An 18,525-nucleotide genomic window follows, 5' to 3' on the forward strand; every position below is an offset into this window, starting at 1 on the left:
GACATAGAAAAAATTATAACAAACATTTTTATTATTTATGCATAATATAATAACAACAACTAAGATTGGCAAAAAGTAATACTAACGGCGGCGGTCCAATATAAGTGTGTAAAAGTTATAACAAACCTCTTGCAGTGCTACGCATACATAGACGAAGGTTATCAAATAACTCAAACGATAAACTATCTCCTGGCAAAACAAAATACACCCGCAAACACATAAGTATAGTATAATCGCTACATAATGGTATCCAGATCTGCAAAACAAAAAGATTAAATTTTGCAACGTACTTATTTATATATACTTACGATTTGCGAGGAGCTCCCAATTGTAACAGCACGCTGAGGCATGTTAGAGTTATTATTGTGGGTATAATAAATGGATCCGGAAGATGTTCGTGTATGTGACCTTGGCTAAAAAGTGATGAACTATTATACATATTGAACATTAAAACTGAGATTTAAGACACATACTACTTAGCTTTTATCCATGCTACACTAAGACCGAAATTAAGTGCGGACATTATGCCGAGTAACATAAGCATTGTAATGTGAAAGGCAAAATTTTCTAATCCTTCAAAATAAGAACATTTCTCCTCATTGGCCACTTCATTGGAGTCGTCAAGTTCATTGGTGTCCCCATTCTCGTTATTTGGAATCAATTCTTGTCCAGGGTTTCCATCAACAGCAATTATTTCCCTTTGTGACAGGGCAACTGTCCCTTTATTTTTTGAGGTTGATCTAATTTTTTGACGAATTCTTTTAAATATCCCCTTTGCTTTATCCCATGCCCAATTCTCCAGGTAATCTTTGTACGCATTAGAAATCTTTAAATAAAAACAACGTGTAAAAAGAACATTGCCGAGTTCACACAATATTACTACTGTAATACGTACCACTAAAAAGTAAAATATTGTTGCCAGTGTTAATCCAATTCCACTACATGTGCCTACTGATATCGATATAAACAGTACTCCAAAGGATAAGGGTAAAGTGGTAACAACTTTCATTAAAATTTCCGACGAAGCCGTTGATAGTCTTGTCAATCTTTGTATATATAGAAAAGGTCAGTAGTCAGAAATAAATTCTCTAAATAAACTTACTTAAGTGCAATTTTGTGAAGAATGTTACCATGAAATGTCAAGATCGTCCATATAGAAAAAACTGAAACGATGGATAGCACAATTGCAGTTCCGTGTATAATTATAGAAACATAGAAACTGTAGTTCGAAGTATCAGGAGATATTGGAAGAAATTTCAAATTTAGTAAGAGTTTCTTTAAAAGTCGGCACCCTAAAAAAGACAAATTTTAGTTTCAACACTCATATTTATACTTTCAAGGCAATTGGTCACCTGTTACAATGTAAAGCGATTTACTCTGAAAAAACCCGGCATAGGGCTTCACAAACAATGCATCTTCGGAGTTTTGAAATGACACGATTTGATTCCGAAGAACTAAAAATAGTACTGCAGTTAAATGCGCCGGCAACCAATGATAGAACTCCTGTACAATCTTGGAGAAAGTTCCAGCAATAGAAAATTGGTAACTAAAATGATTTCACTATTAATTATTATTATACAAAATGCTTTTAAAGTCAAACCTTATTTTGTAACGGCAACTTGGATTTAAAAATAAATCTAAAGTTACTGGATTTTGAGTTGTGTTATAACCACTTGGCGTAGAAAATGGCACATTCACATATATTGTTTTTACTTTTGTATCATGTCTGAAAGAAATAACGGCTGTAGTTTATTAGAGGCTACTAAAACTAGTGATAGCTTCACGACATACGTTAGATGAATATGCCTATTGAAGCCACGAGCCCAAGGAATGCATATTTTTGCAGTTACTCCAAACTCATCATCTCCACATTCTACAGGTTCAATATCAAATTGTACAGTGGGAAATGGCTCGTCCAATCCTTTAAAGTATGATTCAAAAATTACAAACATATCAACACCATAGGTATATTCTACATTTAAATACAAAATGTTCCAGCAAACATGAAATAACATTCAACCACATTTTTTCTGTCGGGGACCTAACAAGTACTTAATTTTCGTCGTTAGCTTACCGACAATTTTCGTTTTCTTTACCGAAATTATAAGAAATAGTACTATTGTAGTTAATTGTGTCGTGAAATGATTAGAGAATCCCACTACCGATTCTCACAATTTTGAGATAATATATTAATGCTTTAGTAAAAATATTCGTTTCCACAGGTATATAGAAAAATGTCCAGTATAAAACCACTTACCTTCAATAAGAACTCCGGTGTGTATTGTTCCCATGACTGTTTCATTAACGAGTGTTTTTAGCTTTGGTAGGGAAAACTTGGGAGCTTTTATTTTGTATTTCCGATCTTCTACACTATAAGCATCGATTTTTAGTGAAGTCTATGCAAAATAAAAAAAAATAAATTTAAATTTGCAGAAATTTCATTATACTTTGGCAAACTAACCGGCTTGTTGGTGGGTTTTAGCCGAACGAGGATATGTGTCCAATCTGGATAGTACTTTAGCATGCGGTGGATATCGAGTAGTACCATGTATCGATAGTTATCATGAGAGGGTATGGTTTGAACAAAATGTGAAAGCGAAGTTCCCTTCTGACTGTTTAAAAATTTTAATAAAGATTAGCACCTGTTTGAACTGTCTCATATTTTTTAGAGAGCTCAATTATTTCGTTTTTCAAGAAAAAAATATGCACGAAATTATTTGATTTTTTTTAAGCATTCTGTTGCATCGATTCTTCATTTTTTGTAGGATATTTCTTTTTGGTTCAAATGAGTACAATTTTATAAGTTTTTATCACATGTAATGCAGGGAATATAGACCCACAGTTACATACATTGATGATATACTTTGACTTAATATTTCACAAAACCGCTACATTAACAAATCAAATGTATAAATTTGCATTTTTAACTGCATTTTGGTGTTCTGAAATTTATTACACAAAGACTATTCTTAGAGATGATAAATACTCACCAGTACAATCCACTGGCCTCAGTTCTATGTGCTGTACAGCCGAAAACCCAATCATTTTCGAAATCTTCGTAGCTATCAATTTCAATGTAGATTTTCTAAAAGTCGCATGAAGTATAAGCATCTCATTTTGCGTTTATGTCACAATTATCGAACATACCTTCAATTCCTTGTATTTCGCTGTTGGTAATAAGTGATTATAATCAGCACGTAATCCATTTTTAAACACTTTTCGAAAAGCAATTTTAGAATCTTCCTGCCAACTTGAGCCAGAATTTAATTTGGGGAAATATACTTCATTAGATTTAGGCTTATTTAAGGGTTTCTGAAAAAGCAACACCAAATTGTATGATCATATATATATTTGCCATTACGCCAGTTAAAATCCATGTATGTAAATACAAACCACAAAGTAATTTATAGCTGTTTGAGTGCGATAGTATTTATCGGGAGAAAAGAACACATTTTTGTTTTCATCAATGACAGATATCCCGAAAATGAAGCGGTTAATCACCAATACCAATTGCAAACACCATACAGCAGACAAATGGTCACAGCTCAACCAAACTTTAGGTATCGATGAAGTCTTTAATAACATGCATATTAGAGCAAGTACAAAAAATAAAATGTGTAATTTATTTACCATTGCGTGAATATCATTGTACTGAGAAGTAGTTAAACCATCACGTACCAACAGATCGCGATTGCCTCCGCCCATAGAAATCATAAGAATGTTATCTAATATTTTCGACTCATTTCCCTGGTGCGGTATTTTATCCTGATAATTTAAGCATACATTTGTTTGTCGGTTTGGCAGATGTGTAGTTCGTTTGTTATGGAAATATCCATCAGTATTCGAATAAAACTCATTAATTTTTGGATCGAAATTTACAACTGGCTTGTCTATTGGCGATGATATGAATATTATGGTGTTGATATATTTGGCAATTGCGGGGTCTTGTATTACAGCTTGAGCCACTTTACCACCCATCGAATGACCCACAAGTATTATAGATTTGTCCACATTGTTCGCCTCTTTGTATAATGTTCTGACTGCTAAAATAGCAATTCGCAAGAAAAGTTTTTGATTCTCTAAATATCCTCCGTATAAAGCCGAAAGCTGTTCCTCAAAATTTACTAGAAAGAGTATAATTAATGAATAAAAATTGTTCATACATTTACGAAGGATATTAATTTTAATAAATAATTAAAATCTGTTTGTTGTCAATTTGTGTGGGAGCTGTAGCCATATTTGCGTTATAAATTGGAATAAATATGTCGAAGACAACTAATTTCTAATGTTCAATTTTCTATGCGTTAAAAATAGGAAAAAATATGTTGAAAACAACTAGTTTTTTATGTACAATTTTTAATTCTTGATACTTAAATTCAGTGGACATTTCAGTGTCTAAAGGGGAAGATGTGGAAAATCCTTATGTCAGGAAGTATATAATTTGTTTAATATATCCATTGCGTTGAGTGTTGGCATTTTTAGGCTTGTTGAGTTTTGGTTCTTTTTGAGATGCGCAAATGGAAATCTCTAAATCAAGGCAAGGCAAAGAGAGTTCCATGGGATGTATGTGTGTTCACCAACACAATTGTACAAAAATAGTTTGTATAGCAATTGTATTAAGAAATGATGTCCGTGATTGTAAAACCTACAGCTGCATAGATTTATATTTTTCTTTGAATTTTCTATTTGGATACAACATTTACGGTCGCTATTTCAAGAGTGTGGAACTCCGCTTAAGTAGTGTTTTTTGGTTTCTTAATCTAACAAGCCCAAAAGCGTTTTTCTAATTAAATTTTTACTAACTTTAGCTTCAGCATAAAAAAATATTCAACGTTAAATGGAAATTTTGATATTTTTACCCAAACATTTTACGCGGAAAAGTGAGTTTTCTGCTAGTTGACATATCCAGTAACAATTTGTAACAATTGTGACCAAATGTGGCGTAGCTAGATATACCTAATGACCACAGCTTTTTCTTTGCACGTAATGATCAACATTATTAAATCAACAGATTTGAAATCAGCATTTTTAACTAATAACCACAAATGATGATGCACAAAATGCAGATTAGTTTTAATTAAGGCTAAAATAACTACGTTATTATATTATGAAATGAAATATTATAAAAGGGAAAAAGCATTTGTTAATATTGTATCTTACATGATTTCTAAATCTTTTTTCCTACAAATTTTGTACCTACAGCTTACAACTATACATTCAGAGGAATGATATAAAAATAACAAACACATATTTTTGATTTATATTTGTTTTGGAGAAAAGTTCCCAGATCAGGGATTGTTTTGAATGTACCAAATTCCAAAATCTGCACCCATAACGAAAAGTTTTTCATTTTCCATTTCTACCCGCTACCGAAATATCAAATTATAAACGCTCAGTTGAAAATATAACAAGGATTTTAGAATATGAAAATAACATTTTTTCAAGATATAGTTTCCTTATTCTAACTTTTCCAAATGCTTATCGTTACCGAAAATAGACTTCGTCAGCAGATCGAAACAAAATTATATTCGACTAAAGTACCTACATATATACCGAAGTGTATAAAATCAACACTCAATTTACTGATATGATAAAATATTACAAAATTGCATCCCGGCGAAAGACCTGGGACGTATGAATTCGTAGTAAAAACTATTAAGTTACGTAGTACTCTTAAGTTGCCGGCCCTAGACGGACCACTATCAAAAACTTCTCTAAAAAATTGCTGAGTAGGTGAGTACTTAGGCCCATAAACCGGCATTTTGTTTCAATTTATAAAAAATACCTGTAAAATAGTCCATATGTATGCCGCGATCATTATCCATTCCTTTACGCAACGCTACCGAAGCCAATGAACGAACCTATTTGAGAAAAAACCTTATAACAAGACAAAGTCAAACTCCAGTGATTGAATAACACTACTTACCTGTTTGTAAGAGCCTGCATTTCCAGGAACAAAAATGACGGGCGCGCCTTTCAATTTCATCCTATTTACATCTTGAAGTATTCTTCCTTCGTAATAGTAAAACAGGCCATAGTGCGGGAACTCTGAATTATCCTTAATATTTACTTTCTTAAAAAAAATCTCATTTAGTTCGTTGATGACATGCATTTGCGCATTCATAAATTCATATTCGTATTATTGCTACAGAATACTTACAGAAAATTGGGGAACACCAAACATATATGTCATGCGACAAGCATTTTCCTCAACTTCCAAAAATAGATTTTTTATTCCATAAAGAAAACAAAGAAATGACGCCAATATTAGTAATACTGTTGCATTTCTAAACATTTTATTTGTAGTATGTGTCTTGGTAGGTCTTTTGATTTCCTTGGCAATAGTTTTGTTAGTCCTGTGGTTCCTGAAACACCCAATTAAAAAGTTGACACAAATCGATGACCGTGAAAGTTTATTTTATACAATATATGTATATACACACAGCATTTTGTTAGCCTCGTTTAAAGTCCCTTGCGGATTAAAATTTACCATATACAGCTCTCGGGACCCTGAGAAGAGACTCCTCCAAATTCTAAAATTTTCATAGATTTTTCAATTTTGTAAAGGCAACGACTTCATTAAGAAAATGGAATATATCGGAACCAGGACATCAAGTTTCACAATGACACCCATATTGCTTCGTTTATAGATCCGCAAGGGTGCTCTAAACCAGACATGATCTATAGATTTTTATTTAAATTATTAAAATAATTCATAAGAAGGGATTTACTTTCTAAACTTTCAAAATTTCAAGCTGAGATGTCGAACCGATATAAAAGCAACTTGACATCGCATCCGCAGAAATAAAAACAAACAGCAAAGCGGGAATGAAGAATATTTATAATCAAAACAAAATTTAAGATCGGTTTACAGAGCCCTAATTTTCGCCCAGAAAACATATGCGGTGTTTACGATGGCTAATCACAATGGATTGATAACATTCTTTGTTATTCGCTATAATATGCATTAGCTATAATCATGGTAAAACAATACAGGTAGTCGCATCGGCACAGCTGCTGGGACAATGAAAGTTTTGAAAAAATTTTTCAAATTTGTAAAAATTGTTGAAAAATGCAACCTCCTATTTATGTCGTATGTCCGACACCGGCTAACGCGAACTTAAGTTCTCTTAATTTTCAACTTTTTGTAAATTTTAAACTATTTTCTCCTCTGGTTATGTCCAACTAACACGAACCAAAGTTTTCTAAATTTTATTCGGCCAATATCTCTGTATTGTATGCATAGCTGGGTGCGACCGGACGCGTCCACAGGTTGCGGATAGTGGAACGCCCGATATATCGATGCTACTAGCGTTGGGATGTTACGTAAACCGTGCCTATCTGTGTTCCAAGGTTTGCAGTCAGAGAGAAAAGGCCATTATCAGGGCAAACCTGAAAGCAGTGGGGCAGTTCGAAAATAACCACCCGCTACTGCCTAAGTGTTCACTTGATAAGGATCTTGCCTCTCTCCTTGTCGACCTTATCAAGAGGGCAGGCCCGCTTGCGACGCACCCTTGGGTAAGGGCACCGTGGAGGACAGGGAAATTCCAGTTGTTGGAACTTCAGCTCCGGCCGTTGTACCGTCAACTGAATTAAACACTGTCCCCACTAAGTCCAGATCACCTGTGAAAAAAACGCAATAGGCGGAAGAAAAAGAGGGGAGAGTCTGAAGGCACAGTTATCTCAGCGAAACCAAAGGAGACCGAACCCCCTTCTCGTTCAACGTTGAAGAGGAGACGGTCAACGCAGTAACCACACCCTGAAGCAAAAAAGCCGTCAACGTGTAAACACCCGCTTTCACCTACTGCGTCATCCTCTCAGGCCGTCACCAAGAAGGTTGCCGCTGGATCGCCGCAAGCTGCCAAAACAGTTTTCAAGCGTTAAGGCCATCAATAAACCCCAACCTTCAAGCCAATGCGGTAGGAAGAGGAAAATTTCCCAGACTGTATATCCGGACAACCTCCGCATAGCAGTCTCGATCGTGCTGAGCCGGAAGGCAAAATCAGCGATAATCGGTGGCTGCTCATAGAGGCCCGTCTGAGACAGCTGGTCTTCCCTGGGGAGGAGTGAATGACATCTGCTGCGAGAATGCAGAATCCAAAAACTTCCTCGTAACCGCGTAGCTGGCTTCCACGTCATCGATGGATCCGGCACGTATGCTTAAAATACTGGGGAAACAGAATCTCAACCTTCGTACGGAGAACTGGCGGCTAGTGGGTTCTAGTACGGAGGGTGGAGGCCTTGTCGTCAAGGTATCCATCGATACTGCGGGCGAGCATTACCTTCAGGCGTGTGGGGAGGAGCTGAACTTCGGCGGAGGATGGATTCGTCTAACGCCGCTGAAGTAGGAGGGAGATGCAGCAACTACTAAGTATTATGCAGATTAATCTGCATCACTGCAAAGCGGCTGTAGCTGAACTTCTCCTATCCCTCACTAAGGCTGAAGTTGACATAGCCATGGTCCATGAACCTTATATTTGCAAAAATAAGGTGACTGCTCTGGGGAACGAACGGTACATCACCTACGGCACCTCCAATGGAGATAAGGTTAGAAAATGTATCGTCGCTTAAAAGAACATGAACTTAATCTTCCTTAATCATTTCAGCGGAAGAGAAGCCATGGCGGTTAGATTGGAGATTCGATCTGGAAGGGTTCTAGTCTTCATGTCCCTATACCTGCCATACGAGTACCCCGACACACCGGGCCAAGTAGTAGAGAAGCTGTCCGCGGAGCTGGAAGCAAAGGCAGTCTCATCATTGGATGCGACACAAACGCACACCACTTTCAATGGGACAGTAAGGATACAAATGCAAGAGATGAGTCCGTTTTTGATTTTATTCCTAGACATAATCTGAAAATATGTAATAGCGGAAACGAGGCTACATTTCAAAACAAGGATAGAGAGGAGGTCATTGATCTCACCCTAACTAATGAGGATGAACCGCTCATACTGAACTGAAAAGTATCCTCCGAATGTTCGTTTTCGGACCACCGGAAGATCACATTCCAAGTATTGGTAGAGGGCATTCGTGAAAAACTCCATTGGAATCCTATGATGGCTCGTTGGGACAAATTCACAGAGGCTGAGATTAGCAAGCAACATAAATGTGGACTCAGTTTCGAGTCTGGACGACTCTGTGAATTTCTTGACAAAAGTCTTACTTGAATGATATAAGCAAGCGTGTCCGCTTACATTCCCTGACAAGAAATGCCAACCGCATTGGTGGTCTAAGCACCGAGGTGGTCTTAGGAAAGTAAGCAGACGTGCAGCAAAGGACGTGAACCTGATCAATAGGATTGTAAGCACTCCAAAAATCCTATTTGCCATATACCCCTTCAAGCCCATCAAATCACTGGGATCGGACGGTATTATTCTCACCATGCTACAGCACGCATCGACGGTCCTAGCACCGATTCTGAAAGTGATCGGTACCTGCAAACTATTTCAAACCTAATGCAGGGAGCTCTTGTGAGGCTATCGAGATGGTTGCGTTGCAATGGGCTTGGCGTCAATCCATCTAAAACAGAACTTGTTCTCTTTATAAGGAAGCGGAAACTCCCGGAATTTTTTCCACCATCGCTGGATGGCGTCACATTAAGTCTTTCGTCTGAAGCCAAGTATCACGGCACCATCCTCGACCAGCGTCTGAACTGGAAGAGGGACATCGATGAAAGCGCTAAGCGAGGCTTGATAGCACTCTACTCCTGCAAAAACTCCATAGGGAGAGATGGGGACTAAAACCGTATATCATCAAATGGTTATATGAGATTTAGTTTGGTGGCACTCTCTTGGGAAGGCTTTACCTCAGTAAAAACATTGACAAAGTACAATGAGCAGCACCACTTTTAATTGCAGGTACACTCAGAAGCATACCTAGCAGAGACACTTGGACCCAGAACACCCACCTTCCCGCGGTATAGCTATCTATACCGACGGCTCTAAGATGAAAAGTGGAATATCCGGAATTCATTCAAATTCAATAAAGACTGTAGCGTATTACAGGCAGAAATCTGTCAGGAAAGCAGTAGAATTGCTGATGAATCGAACAGCTGAACTGGATGGACTATATATGTCTATAGTCAAGCGGCCCTAAAAGCGCTAAATTCATCCACCATCAAATTTATGGCCGACCTGGAGTGCAGGATTGGTATGGAAAAAGTGAAGGCCTTTATTAAGCTTTGTTGGGTTCCTGGTCATAGCAACATCTCTGGCAATGAAGCTGCGGATGAATTGGCCAGAAGTGGCTCCGAGTCAGCTCTTCTAGAGATTGAGAGCTCACTTCTTCCAGATTATACAAAAACACTATTCTGGAAGAATAGCCGGTAATTTCTCCGAAAGGAGATCTCTATCACTCATTTCTATGACGAAATCGGACCTAATACTTGTAGTGGGCTTAATTACAGGTCACTGTAATATTAGGGCCATGACTTCCAAGTGAGGGTGACGATCCTGACTATTGTGGGCTTTGTCAAGACGAGGAAGATATAGAAACTGCGGAACACTTACTCTGCCAATGTTCAACTCTTTTTAGAGTCAGACTGAGGCTAACAGGAAAGCAAACTCTGCATGATCTGTCTTCACTCTCCAACACTGAGCCGTCAGTTATTCTTCAGTTCGCTAAAAGACTAAAATGGCTAAAGACAACACGATCAATTCTTTGCGGATACAACCTTCTAACATAAGCCTATTTCCTTCTCTCTTTATTTTTCACTCTATCAGGATGATCACAATGGACCAGCAGGTCTCCGAGTCGAACGGTTGCTAAGCAACCACGCAACATATAGAAAGGTTATATGTTGCGTGAAACATATAGAAAGGTTATATTTTAAACTATTTGTAAGTAGCCGGCATTTCGCCGGGGTTTGAGATTTTCTCCCCTGGGTATATCCCGCAGCAGGTAACGCGATCTCAAGTTTACTACTTTTGATTAACTTTTGATTATCTTTGTAAGTAGTCCCCACAGGAATCGGTCTTGCAAATGGGATTATGTCCGGGTGACTGTATATAGTCCAGTGAAAATAGACCTAAACGAAAATACAGCTTAATTTTGGTATGGAGTTAGAGTTTATCATTACAAATAAAATGTCGAAGGTCCCCAGAAATCCTACAGAGTCAAGTGTCGCTATTTTAGCCTCCATCATACAATTGTAACTAATCGAAATAATCATTGTGTGTTCTTGATCAGAGTAAAATTCTAAATCGTTTGCCACTATCTTCCGAACTAATTGAGATTGAAGGCTAAAATTCTGAACATATGTATATTTTATCAGTGGGCAAGTTAAGATCGGAGTAAAATAAGGTGTGTCTGGTTACCCTAAAATTTGTAACAATTGTTACAAATTGTTACTGGAAGTCGTCTGTTAACCCGAAAGTTCTGCAAAAGAGAGCGGTTGGAGAGAGAAATTTTGACAGTTCTTTCAGTGAGAGTATGCAAATTCTTGCTGGAAAAATTTCTTCTTGCAATCTCTTGCAACTCTTCTTCTTCTCATTCATCGACATTCAATCAGATGTGTTCTATTGTTTATTTATTTCTTTTTGTGATTTTAATTTGAAAATATTGGTTTGGAATTAGCAAGACTAATTGTTTTTGGAGAACAACTTTACAAAATGTGAAAAACGTAAATGTTAATATGTAATAAGAAAATAAAAGACTATTTCCAACATTTTTATTTAAAAAACTTGTAAAATTAGTATTGCTTCCTTTGTTTTAATTCTCCTTATGGGGAACAAATTGGTTTGTTTTGACAAATCAGCTGATTAGTTGCAAGCTTCTGCAGGAATAGCGTCTGTTTACTTTTCGCATTTTCCTTGCAAAAGAGAATAAAACTACCTTACTCTCTCAGAAAGAAGTTGCTGGACAATTCCTGCTGGAAAAGCAGAGCAACCAGTTGATTACAATTGTTTCTGAGCGTGTCCGACGTCTGCCACTTTTGTACACGTATTTATTGTTTTGCAAAATAAAATAAAATATTTTCAAAATCAATGATTGGAGGAAACGTGAATTGCAGGGCGCGCTTGAAAATATTAACCAGCCAAGTATTTCATCTATTTTTTGCGATGTTTACCTCGCTTTAAAAATGAGAAAAAATACCAAATAAATTAAATGCATACAATTTTGAATAATTTTGACAGAAAGTTGGTTTTCCTGCGTATACACTGGTGGCCAAAACTAAAGCAACTGAAATTACAAGGAGAATGAATGCCCTGTAACTTTTTAAAAATTAAGAAAATGAGAAATTTTTCTAGTTTTAAATTAGGCACTTTATTCACTTTTTAAAAACCTAAAACAAAAAACTAAAATTAATTTTTATATAAAAATAATGTATGGTAAAGTCAATTAACCCGATTTTGGCTTGGACAAAACAAAAACAACTCTGTTGTACATTCATGTGATCGCTGCAATTTCAGTTTTTTGCTGTTATATTTATCACTTTTTGCTTCCTTAGGTAATTTCGCTTGTCATAAATAATTTTTGAGAGGTATTTACAACAGCATGTGTTTTTCTTTTCGTTTCTTAAGTACTGCCAAAAAAAGTTAAAAAAATGGCTAGAAGCAAATACAGTACATGAATAAAACACCATGTTATCAGTGACTATGAAAACAACATATCGTAGAAAATGATTTCCGAGAAATATTTCATAAATATTTCCGTATACTAAGTCGGTTTTATGGAACTGGATCAGTAGTAACAGTCTATAACGGATGAAGGCCGTGAAAAACTTCAGCCCGTACTGATCAACAAATTGTGAGAGAAATAAAAAACAACAATTTAAGAGTTCAACTGGATTGGTGAGAGAGCTATCATTGGATATAAGCTGGAGATCAGTGAGTAGGCTAGAAGTGGTAGCTGGTCTGCATGCCCGTAAGCCCCCCAAAAAAGCCATTTATATCTGGAAAAAGCCAGTATGACTTTCGGCAACGATAATATTAACTAAATTCCAGCTCAATGTAAAAACTTTTATTCTGGGATGAGTCTACGTTTAATATTAAAGGAGCAGACATGAACAAATTTTACGGTGAGAAGACCAAAAAACGAAGGACTCAAGCCGGAGTGTTGCAAGGGTAGAGTAAAGCATGAGGTAGGGTCAAGAATGGCGTGGCGCTGTTTTTCTTTCTATGGACTTGGGTCTATCCATGAAATAAAGGAAGTTATGGATCGGTTTGTTAACAAAGATGTTTTGGACATCACGTGTTCCCTTTCGCTGAGGAAAATATTCGGGTTATTCGGGTGTTCCAGCATGACAATGATCCCAAACTTGCATCAAAACTTGTCATAGATTGGTTGCGGGAGTCAAAAATCGATGTTTTGTCATGGCCGGCACAATCACCTGACCAAAACTCCATAGAAAACCTTTGGAGTATCGTAGACAGGAAGATTAAGCGAGATTCGGAAACAAATAAACACAACATTTTCCAAAGAATTCAGGTGCCTGGGAAAGCAAACCCAAGGATCAAATTGAGAGTGTTATAGATTCAATGTCTCGTAGGTGTGCAGCTGCTATCAAAAATAATGGATGCTATCGATTCTAGCCAAAATTTAATTATTTTAAATAAAAAATCAAAAAGTTGATTTAGTTTGACCAAGCAAAAATTGGGTCATTTTAGCTTTCCATATATTATTTTTCAGTCAAAATATTTTTGTAATTTTATTTTTAGTTTTTTAAAAGTGAATTAAGTACCTCATTTAAAGGTGGAAAAATAACTACGTTTTGTTTATTTTGTAAAAGTTACAGGGCATTTATTGTCTTTGCGATTTTAGTTGCTTTAGTTTTGGCCACCAGTGATATATACTTTTACAAAGCTGTTCTATCTCCTTATTGTACCATGGGTACAATTAAACCAAGGTAACCTCATTTCAAATAATATTATCCAACTCTGTATTTTCTGTAATTTACCCGTTAAATTTAACTTCTTTAAAAGCGAATTCCCATCTCTAATTTGCGTATATACAATGGGTTGTCAATGTAAAATATTGAAAAAAGTAAAAAAGCAGTAAGTTCGGCCGGGCCTAACTTTAAATACCCTCCACCATTTGACGGATAAGAAATTTTCAAAAAAATAAAATCCATTAAAAAAATCTCTTAAAATCTTTAAAATACCTGATATCGGAAGGTGTCGATATATGCCGGTAAAGTACTCAAAAGAACTCCTTGTGTAGAATTTCAGACAATTCAGTTGAAAAATGCGGCTAAAATCATCAAAATACCGAATATCAGGGGGTACCGTTATATGGGGACTATACGATATTGTGGATTCTATATAGATAATTATCTTCCAGGAGATTAAATACTCACAGGAACTCCTTGTGTGGTCACAGACAATTCCATTTGAAATGTGGCTAAAATCATCAAAATACCGAATACCAGGGCCCATCTTCGAACTTGACCTGCCTGCAGACAAAAGAGGGATCTGTGCAAAATTTTAGCTTTCTATCTTAATTTGTTTTGACTTAGCGTGAGTACAACAAACGGACGGACGGGCAGGGCTAAAGTTACAAACGGAAATGACGAACTTAATATACCCTCCACACTATGTATGGTGGAAGGTATAAAAAACAACAAGCATATGACTGCATGACCTTACCTTCTTAATTTTATCAGATCACGATATGTAATTGATGTCATGTGCATTTTTGCTCTGTTCCCGAACTGCAAGAATTTACTAGTTTTGAAATTTCTTTTGATATCTTAAAGCAAAAATCTACTATTGAAGTAAAAACTTAACATTCTCTCAGTTCTGGAACAGAGCACACATTTTGTACACATTTTATTTCCTCAAATGTTTTCTGTATTCAATGTGTACAATCACATTCGAACCGTTGTTACAATCCTTAAAAGTAATCTGCTTATACTTATGAAAACTTTAATTAGTAGACATATTGATTATTTATACCCTACACCACAAGGTGGTCGGGGTATTATGTCTTTGTGCATTTGTTTGTAACATGCAAAAGCAAACGAGATAGACCCATAGTTCCTTTTGATGATCTGCATAGAATCACATTCTGAGTCGATTTATGCATGTCCGTCTGTCTGTCCGAACTTCCGTCTGGTCCATGTATTTTTGTAAACAAAGTACAGGTCGCATTATTGCCCGATTCAAATGGATATTTGGATATAGCTCCCATATATAATCTTCGGTCCGATTGACTTGTTCCAGTTCAAATGCCTTAAATCTTTCGACATTAATATTGCTTGTAGCAATATTGAATACCTGTTATCACCGCAGATAAGCTCACATTTTTGAAAAAATCCTCTGCAGTATTCCCGTTTTTTGAAGATCCACTGCTTCCTACTTTAACTTATATACAATTAATTTTTTTGCTACGTTTGACCTAATTGCCATTTTTAATTTCTAGTCTGTTATGAAGAAAGTACTCAAAAAACAAAATATGCATGAAGAGCCGATAATCCAAATTCATAACTATCTGTTTGAATCTCTCTTTGTTAGCAGGCTTCAATATTATTCATTCTTTTGGGCTTGCATAACATATATAGCATTTAACTGGTGACGTCTGAGTCAAGGCATTACATACCTTACCATCTATATTAGAAAAAAAAAACATATTCCATGTCACTAGCGCCATAAAACTGACAAAATTACAGCGAAGTCACTTCAGTATTTAAGGCATACATACACATCTGATAAATCTGAGAGTTAAATTAGCACTTTTAGAATCTTAGGACCATTACTAATAGCATGAAAAAAATCACATTGGATTATTCAAGGGGGAAAACAATTATAACTTTAACTGAAATCCAATTTTATTGCCAAAATTAATCTTAAAGGCAACTCAGAACACGCGCATCTTCTATATTATACACAACTACTAAACACACAAATTACTTCTCTAAAAATAAGTCAATACCTGCTTTTCATAATAATGCCAAGATTTGTCATTTTGAAATGTATTTAATTTTGTAATACAATTCTTTTTTCACTCCACTTTTCCACTGATCCCACTGAAAAAATCAACTAACTACATTTTATCTTTTTTTGCTATTCTCGAAGTGAGCCGTTAAAATGAAGTCATTATTATTAAGTTTTCTAAAAAAGCTACAATATCTGATTTTAGTTTTTTTGAATTTTGGTCAATGGCAGCGACCACTGTGCAATGTTAAATGAAGTAAACCGCTAAGCCAGTATTCAATTAATTGGGAAGGTCTATGGAATATAACTTTGTATAGCCTTAGGTCTTTGATTTGTTCCTCTACGAAGAAGCCAGCTAATGACTTAAGCCATTCAAAAAATCCTTTTATGTACTCTCACTTTTACATTCCTATCATTACATTTGTTTTGACAGTAATCCTGTGTCTGTTTACCCTAAAATTTATCACAATTGTTACAAATTGTTACTGGAAGTCGTCTGCTAACACAAAAGATTAGCAAAAGAGAGCGATTTTAGAGAACAATTTGACAGTTCATTCACTGAGAGTTGGCAAATTCTTGCTGGACAAATTTCTTCTTGCAAACAGTTGCAACTCTTCTTTGTCTCCTTTCTGTTATGTTATTTGGACAAGAAATTTTAAAACATTTTTTTTTTTTTTGAAAAATTCAAAACCCAATTGTTTGGTTTTTCGATACATTTTTAATTTTTGCGTTCTTAATTTCTTTTATTTAAGGACAAATTGCTTTTTTCGAACGTTCCCACCCCTGCCGACCGAGGGGGCGACCTCCCTCCTGTTTTAAAATAAAATTTTTCTAGATTTAATAACTTCTAAACTCATACCAAAATCTACATTACAGTACACAGAATAAAAGTCAACACAAATTTTACTAAGAGGTTCGCCCATTGAATAATTCGTGCGGTGGAAATCAGTATATAATAATTGGTAGTATCTACTAGATCTAACGACATTAATTCTAATAGATGATATTGGGAAATCCGAAGGTATATTACCATTTAATATTTTTAGTAAAAATGGAGATCAACATAATACGTCTGCTTCATGGCAGAAGATACAGGTAGATGCATCAACGCTTGGGAGCAATGATATGTCAAAAATTTAAAATTTTTTAAAATATAAGTAGATTTTAATAAGTTTTCTTATACGACGTCATTCGAGGTTATTATAATTCGTGCTTTCCAACAATTTTTACAAATTTAATAATTTTTCATTCAACATTTTCAATTTCAAAATGGTTTGACAGTTCATTGTCCCAGCAGCTGTGCCGATGCGTCTACCTATATTCTTTACCATGGTCTGCTTTTAAGTGTAGGCAATCTAATTAATTTTAGCCTGCTAGCATAAGAAGGCAAAACAAAATCACTTCCAATGTAAAACCGGAGGGCAAATAGCAGAAATTGTTTTTGCACGGATTCTATTTATCTGAGTATATTGCATATTGAGGATCCCATAAACAGAACCCTATTCCAATATAGGTCTAACAAGAGACGTAAATAACTGTTTTGTTATATATGGATCAGAAAATCTTTGGCCCACCGTTTAACAAAACTAAAACACCATTTGCTTTATTTACCACTGTTATACATGGCTATTAAAATTTAATTCGGATCCATCGAAGGCCAAGATCGACAAATGAATCTACAGTTGATAATGAATGACCGTCAATGTTTATTGCATATCAGAGAAGAAGATCTGGAGAAGCACATATGCTTACATTTGCTTAAATTTAACTCCATACAATATAACCTGCACCATTGAAACATGAAAATATGAACCTGCTCCTTGTTTTCACAATTATGAGAATGAATAATTTAACATCATCTGCGTACACTTACAATTTCAAATATTATGGATTAGGTAAATCGTTGATAAATAAAAGAAAGTGGACCGTTCCAAGGTGACTTCCTTGCGGAACACCCGATGGAACGTTCAAAACAAAACTAGTTGTGATCTATCTTGTAAGTAGTATGATATCCATTTGACTAAGTTTGTGGTGAAACCCATATAATTTAATTTATATATTAGGAGTCCATGGTTAACCCTATCAAAAGCTTACTAAAATCAGTATAAATTGTATCAGTTTGTTTACGCTGAACAAATCCTTTATAACTGTTGACGTAAATTGTATAAGATTTGTTGTAGTTGAAAGACCACTACGAAAACGATGCTGATATGGACTCAATATAGATTGAATTTTCAGTGAAATTACTGCAGCAATTTTTCGAACAATTTTGGAATGGCACTTAATTCTGCATTCCTCTATAATTTGAAACATTAGTAAGACTACCCGATATGTAAAGGTATAATATAAGATTTTTTCCAGAAAGTAGGAAATTGAGCAAAATTTAAGTGAATAATTAAACAAAATAGTTAACCGAAGTGCTAATGTTTTCATATATCAGGTGCTATCTGGGCTTGGACATTAATCGATTTTAAAACTTCGCAGACTATAGGACACCTCTTGACGTTGTAGAAAAGGCATATAAAATTGATCAGCCAGTGATAGCTTATGTGGATACGAATCTTTAATTTGGCAAGATGAATAGGTTGTGGCAAAAAATCTTCGAAATATTCAGCACATATCTGTGCCTGTGACAAATCTTTTTGTTATATTT

General features: G+C 35.6%; 1 protein-coding gene across 6 annotated transcripts in view; it reads right to left on the reverse strand.

Moving 5' to 3' along the window:
• Positions 1 to 9: 9 nt before the first annotated feature.
• The window catches only part of LOC101890378 (GPI inositol-deacylase), a 22,980-nt gene continuing 4,464 nt past the window's right edge, over positions 10 to 18,525 (reverse strand). Inside the window, exons 1-18 of one of the 6 annotated variants that reach the window (XM_020037756.2) lie at positions 6,732 to 6,872; positions 6,161 to 6,365; positions 5,927 to 6,073; positions 5,786 to 5,861; positions 3,631 to 4,124; positions 3,394 to 3,573; positions 3,148 to 3,312; positions 2,991 to 3,085; positions 2,462 to 2,612; positions 2,258 to 2,396; positions 1,792 to 1,921; positions 1,601 to 1,726; positions 1,353 to 1,546; positions 1,103 to 1,292; positions 896 to 1,046; positions 474 to 826; positions 309 to 413; positions 10 to 256 (exon numbers count right to left, since the gene is read on the reverse strand). In XM_020037756.2, the coding sequence (XP_019893315.1) occupies positions 82 to 256; positions 309 to 413; positions 474 to 826; positions 896 to 1,046; positions 1,103 to 1,292; positions 1,353 to 1,546; positions 1,601 to 1,726; positions 1,792 to 1,921; positions 2,258 to 2,396; positions 2,462 to 2,612; positions 2,991 to 3,085; positions 3,148 to 3,312; positions 3,394 to 3,573; positions 3,631 to 4,124; positions 5,786 to 5,861; positions 5,927 to 6,073; positions 6,161 to 6,295 (3,006 nt within the window). In that variant the 5' untranslated portion in view covers positions 6,296 to 6,365; positions 6,732 to 6,872 and the 3' untranslated portion in view covers positions 10 to 81. Of the gene's footprint in view, positions 257 to 308; positions 414 to 473; positions 827 to 895; positions 1,047 to 1,102; positions 1,293 to 1,352; positions 1,547 to 1,600; positions 1,727 to 1,791; positions 1,922 to 2,257; positions 2,397 to 2,461; positions 2,613 to 2,990; positions 3,086 to 3,147; positions 3,313 to 3,393; positions 3,574 to 3,630; positions 4,125 to 5,785; positions 5,862 to 5,926; positions 6,074 to 6,160; positions 6,366 to 6,443; positions 6,645 to 6,731; positions 6,873 to 18,525 lie in introns of those variants that run through there. The other 5 variants (XM_059118533.1, XM_020037757.2, XM_059118534.1 and 2 more) reach the window with 5 other exon arrangements.

The sequence above is a fragment of the Musca domestica genome, unplaced genomic scaffold, assembly GCF_030504385.1.
Source record: "Musca domestica strain aabys unplaced genomic scaffold, Musca_domestica.polishedcontigs.V.1.1 13, whole genome shotgun sequence".
NCBI lineage: Eukaryota > Metazoa > Arthropoda > Insecta > Diptera > Muscidae > Musca > Musca domestica.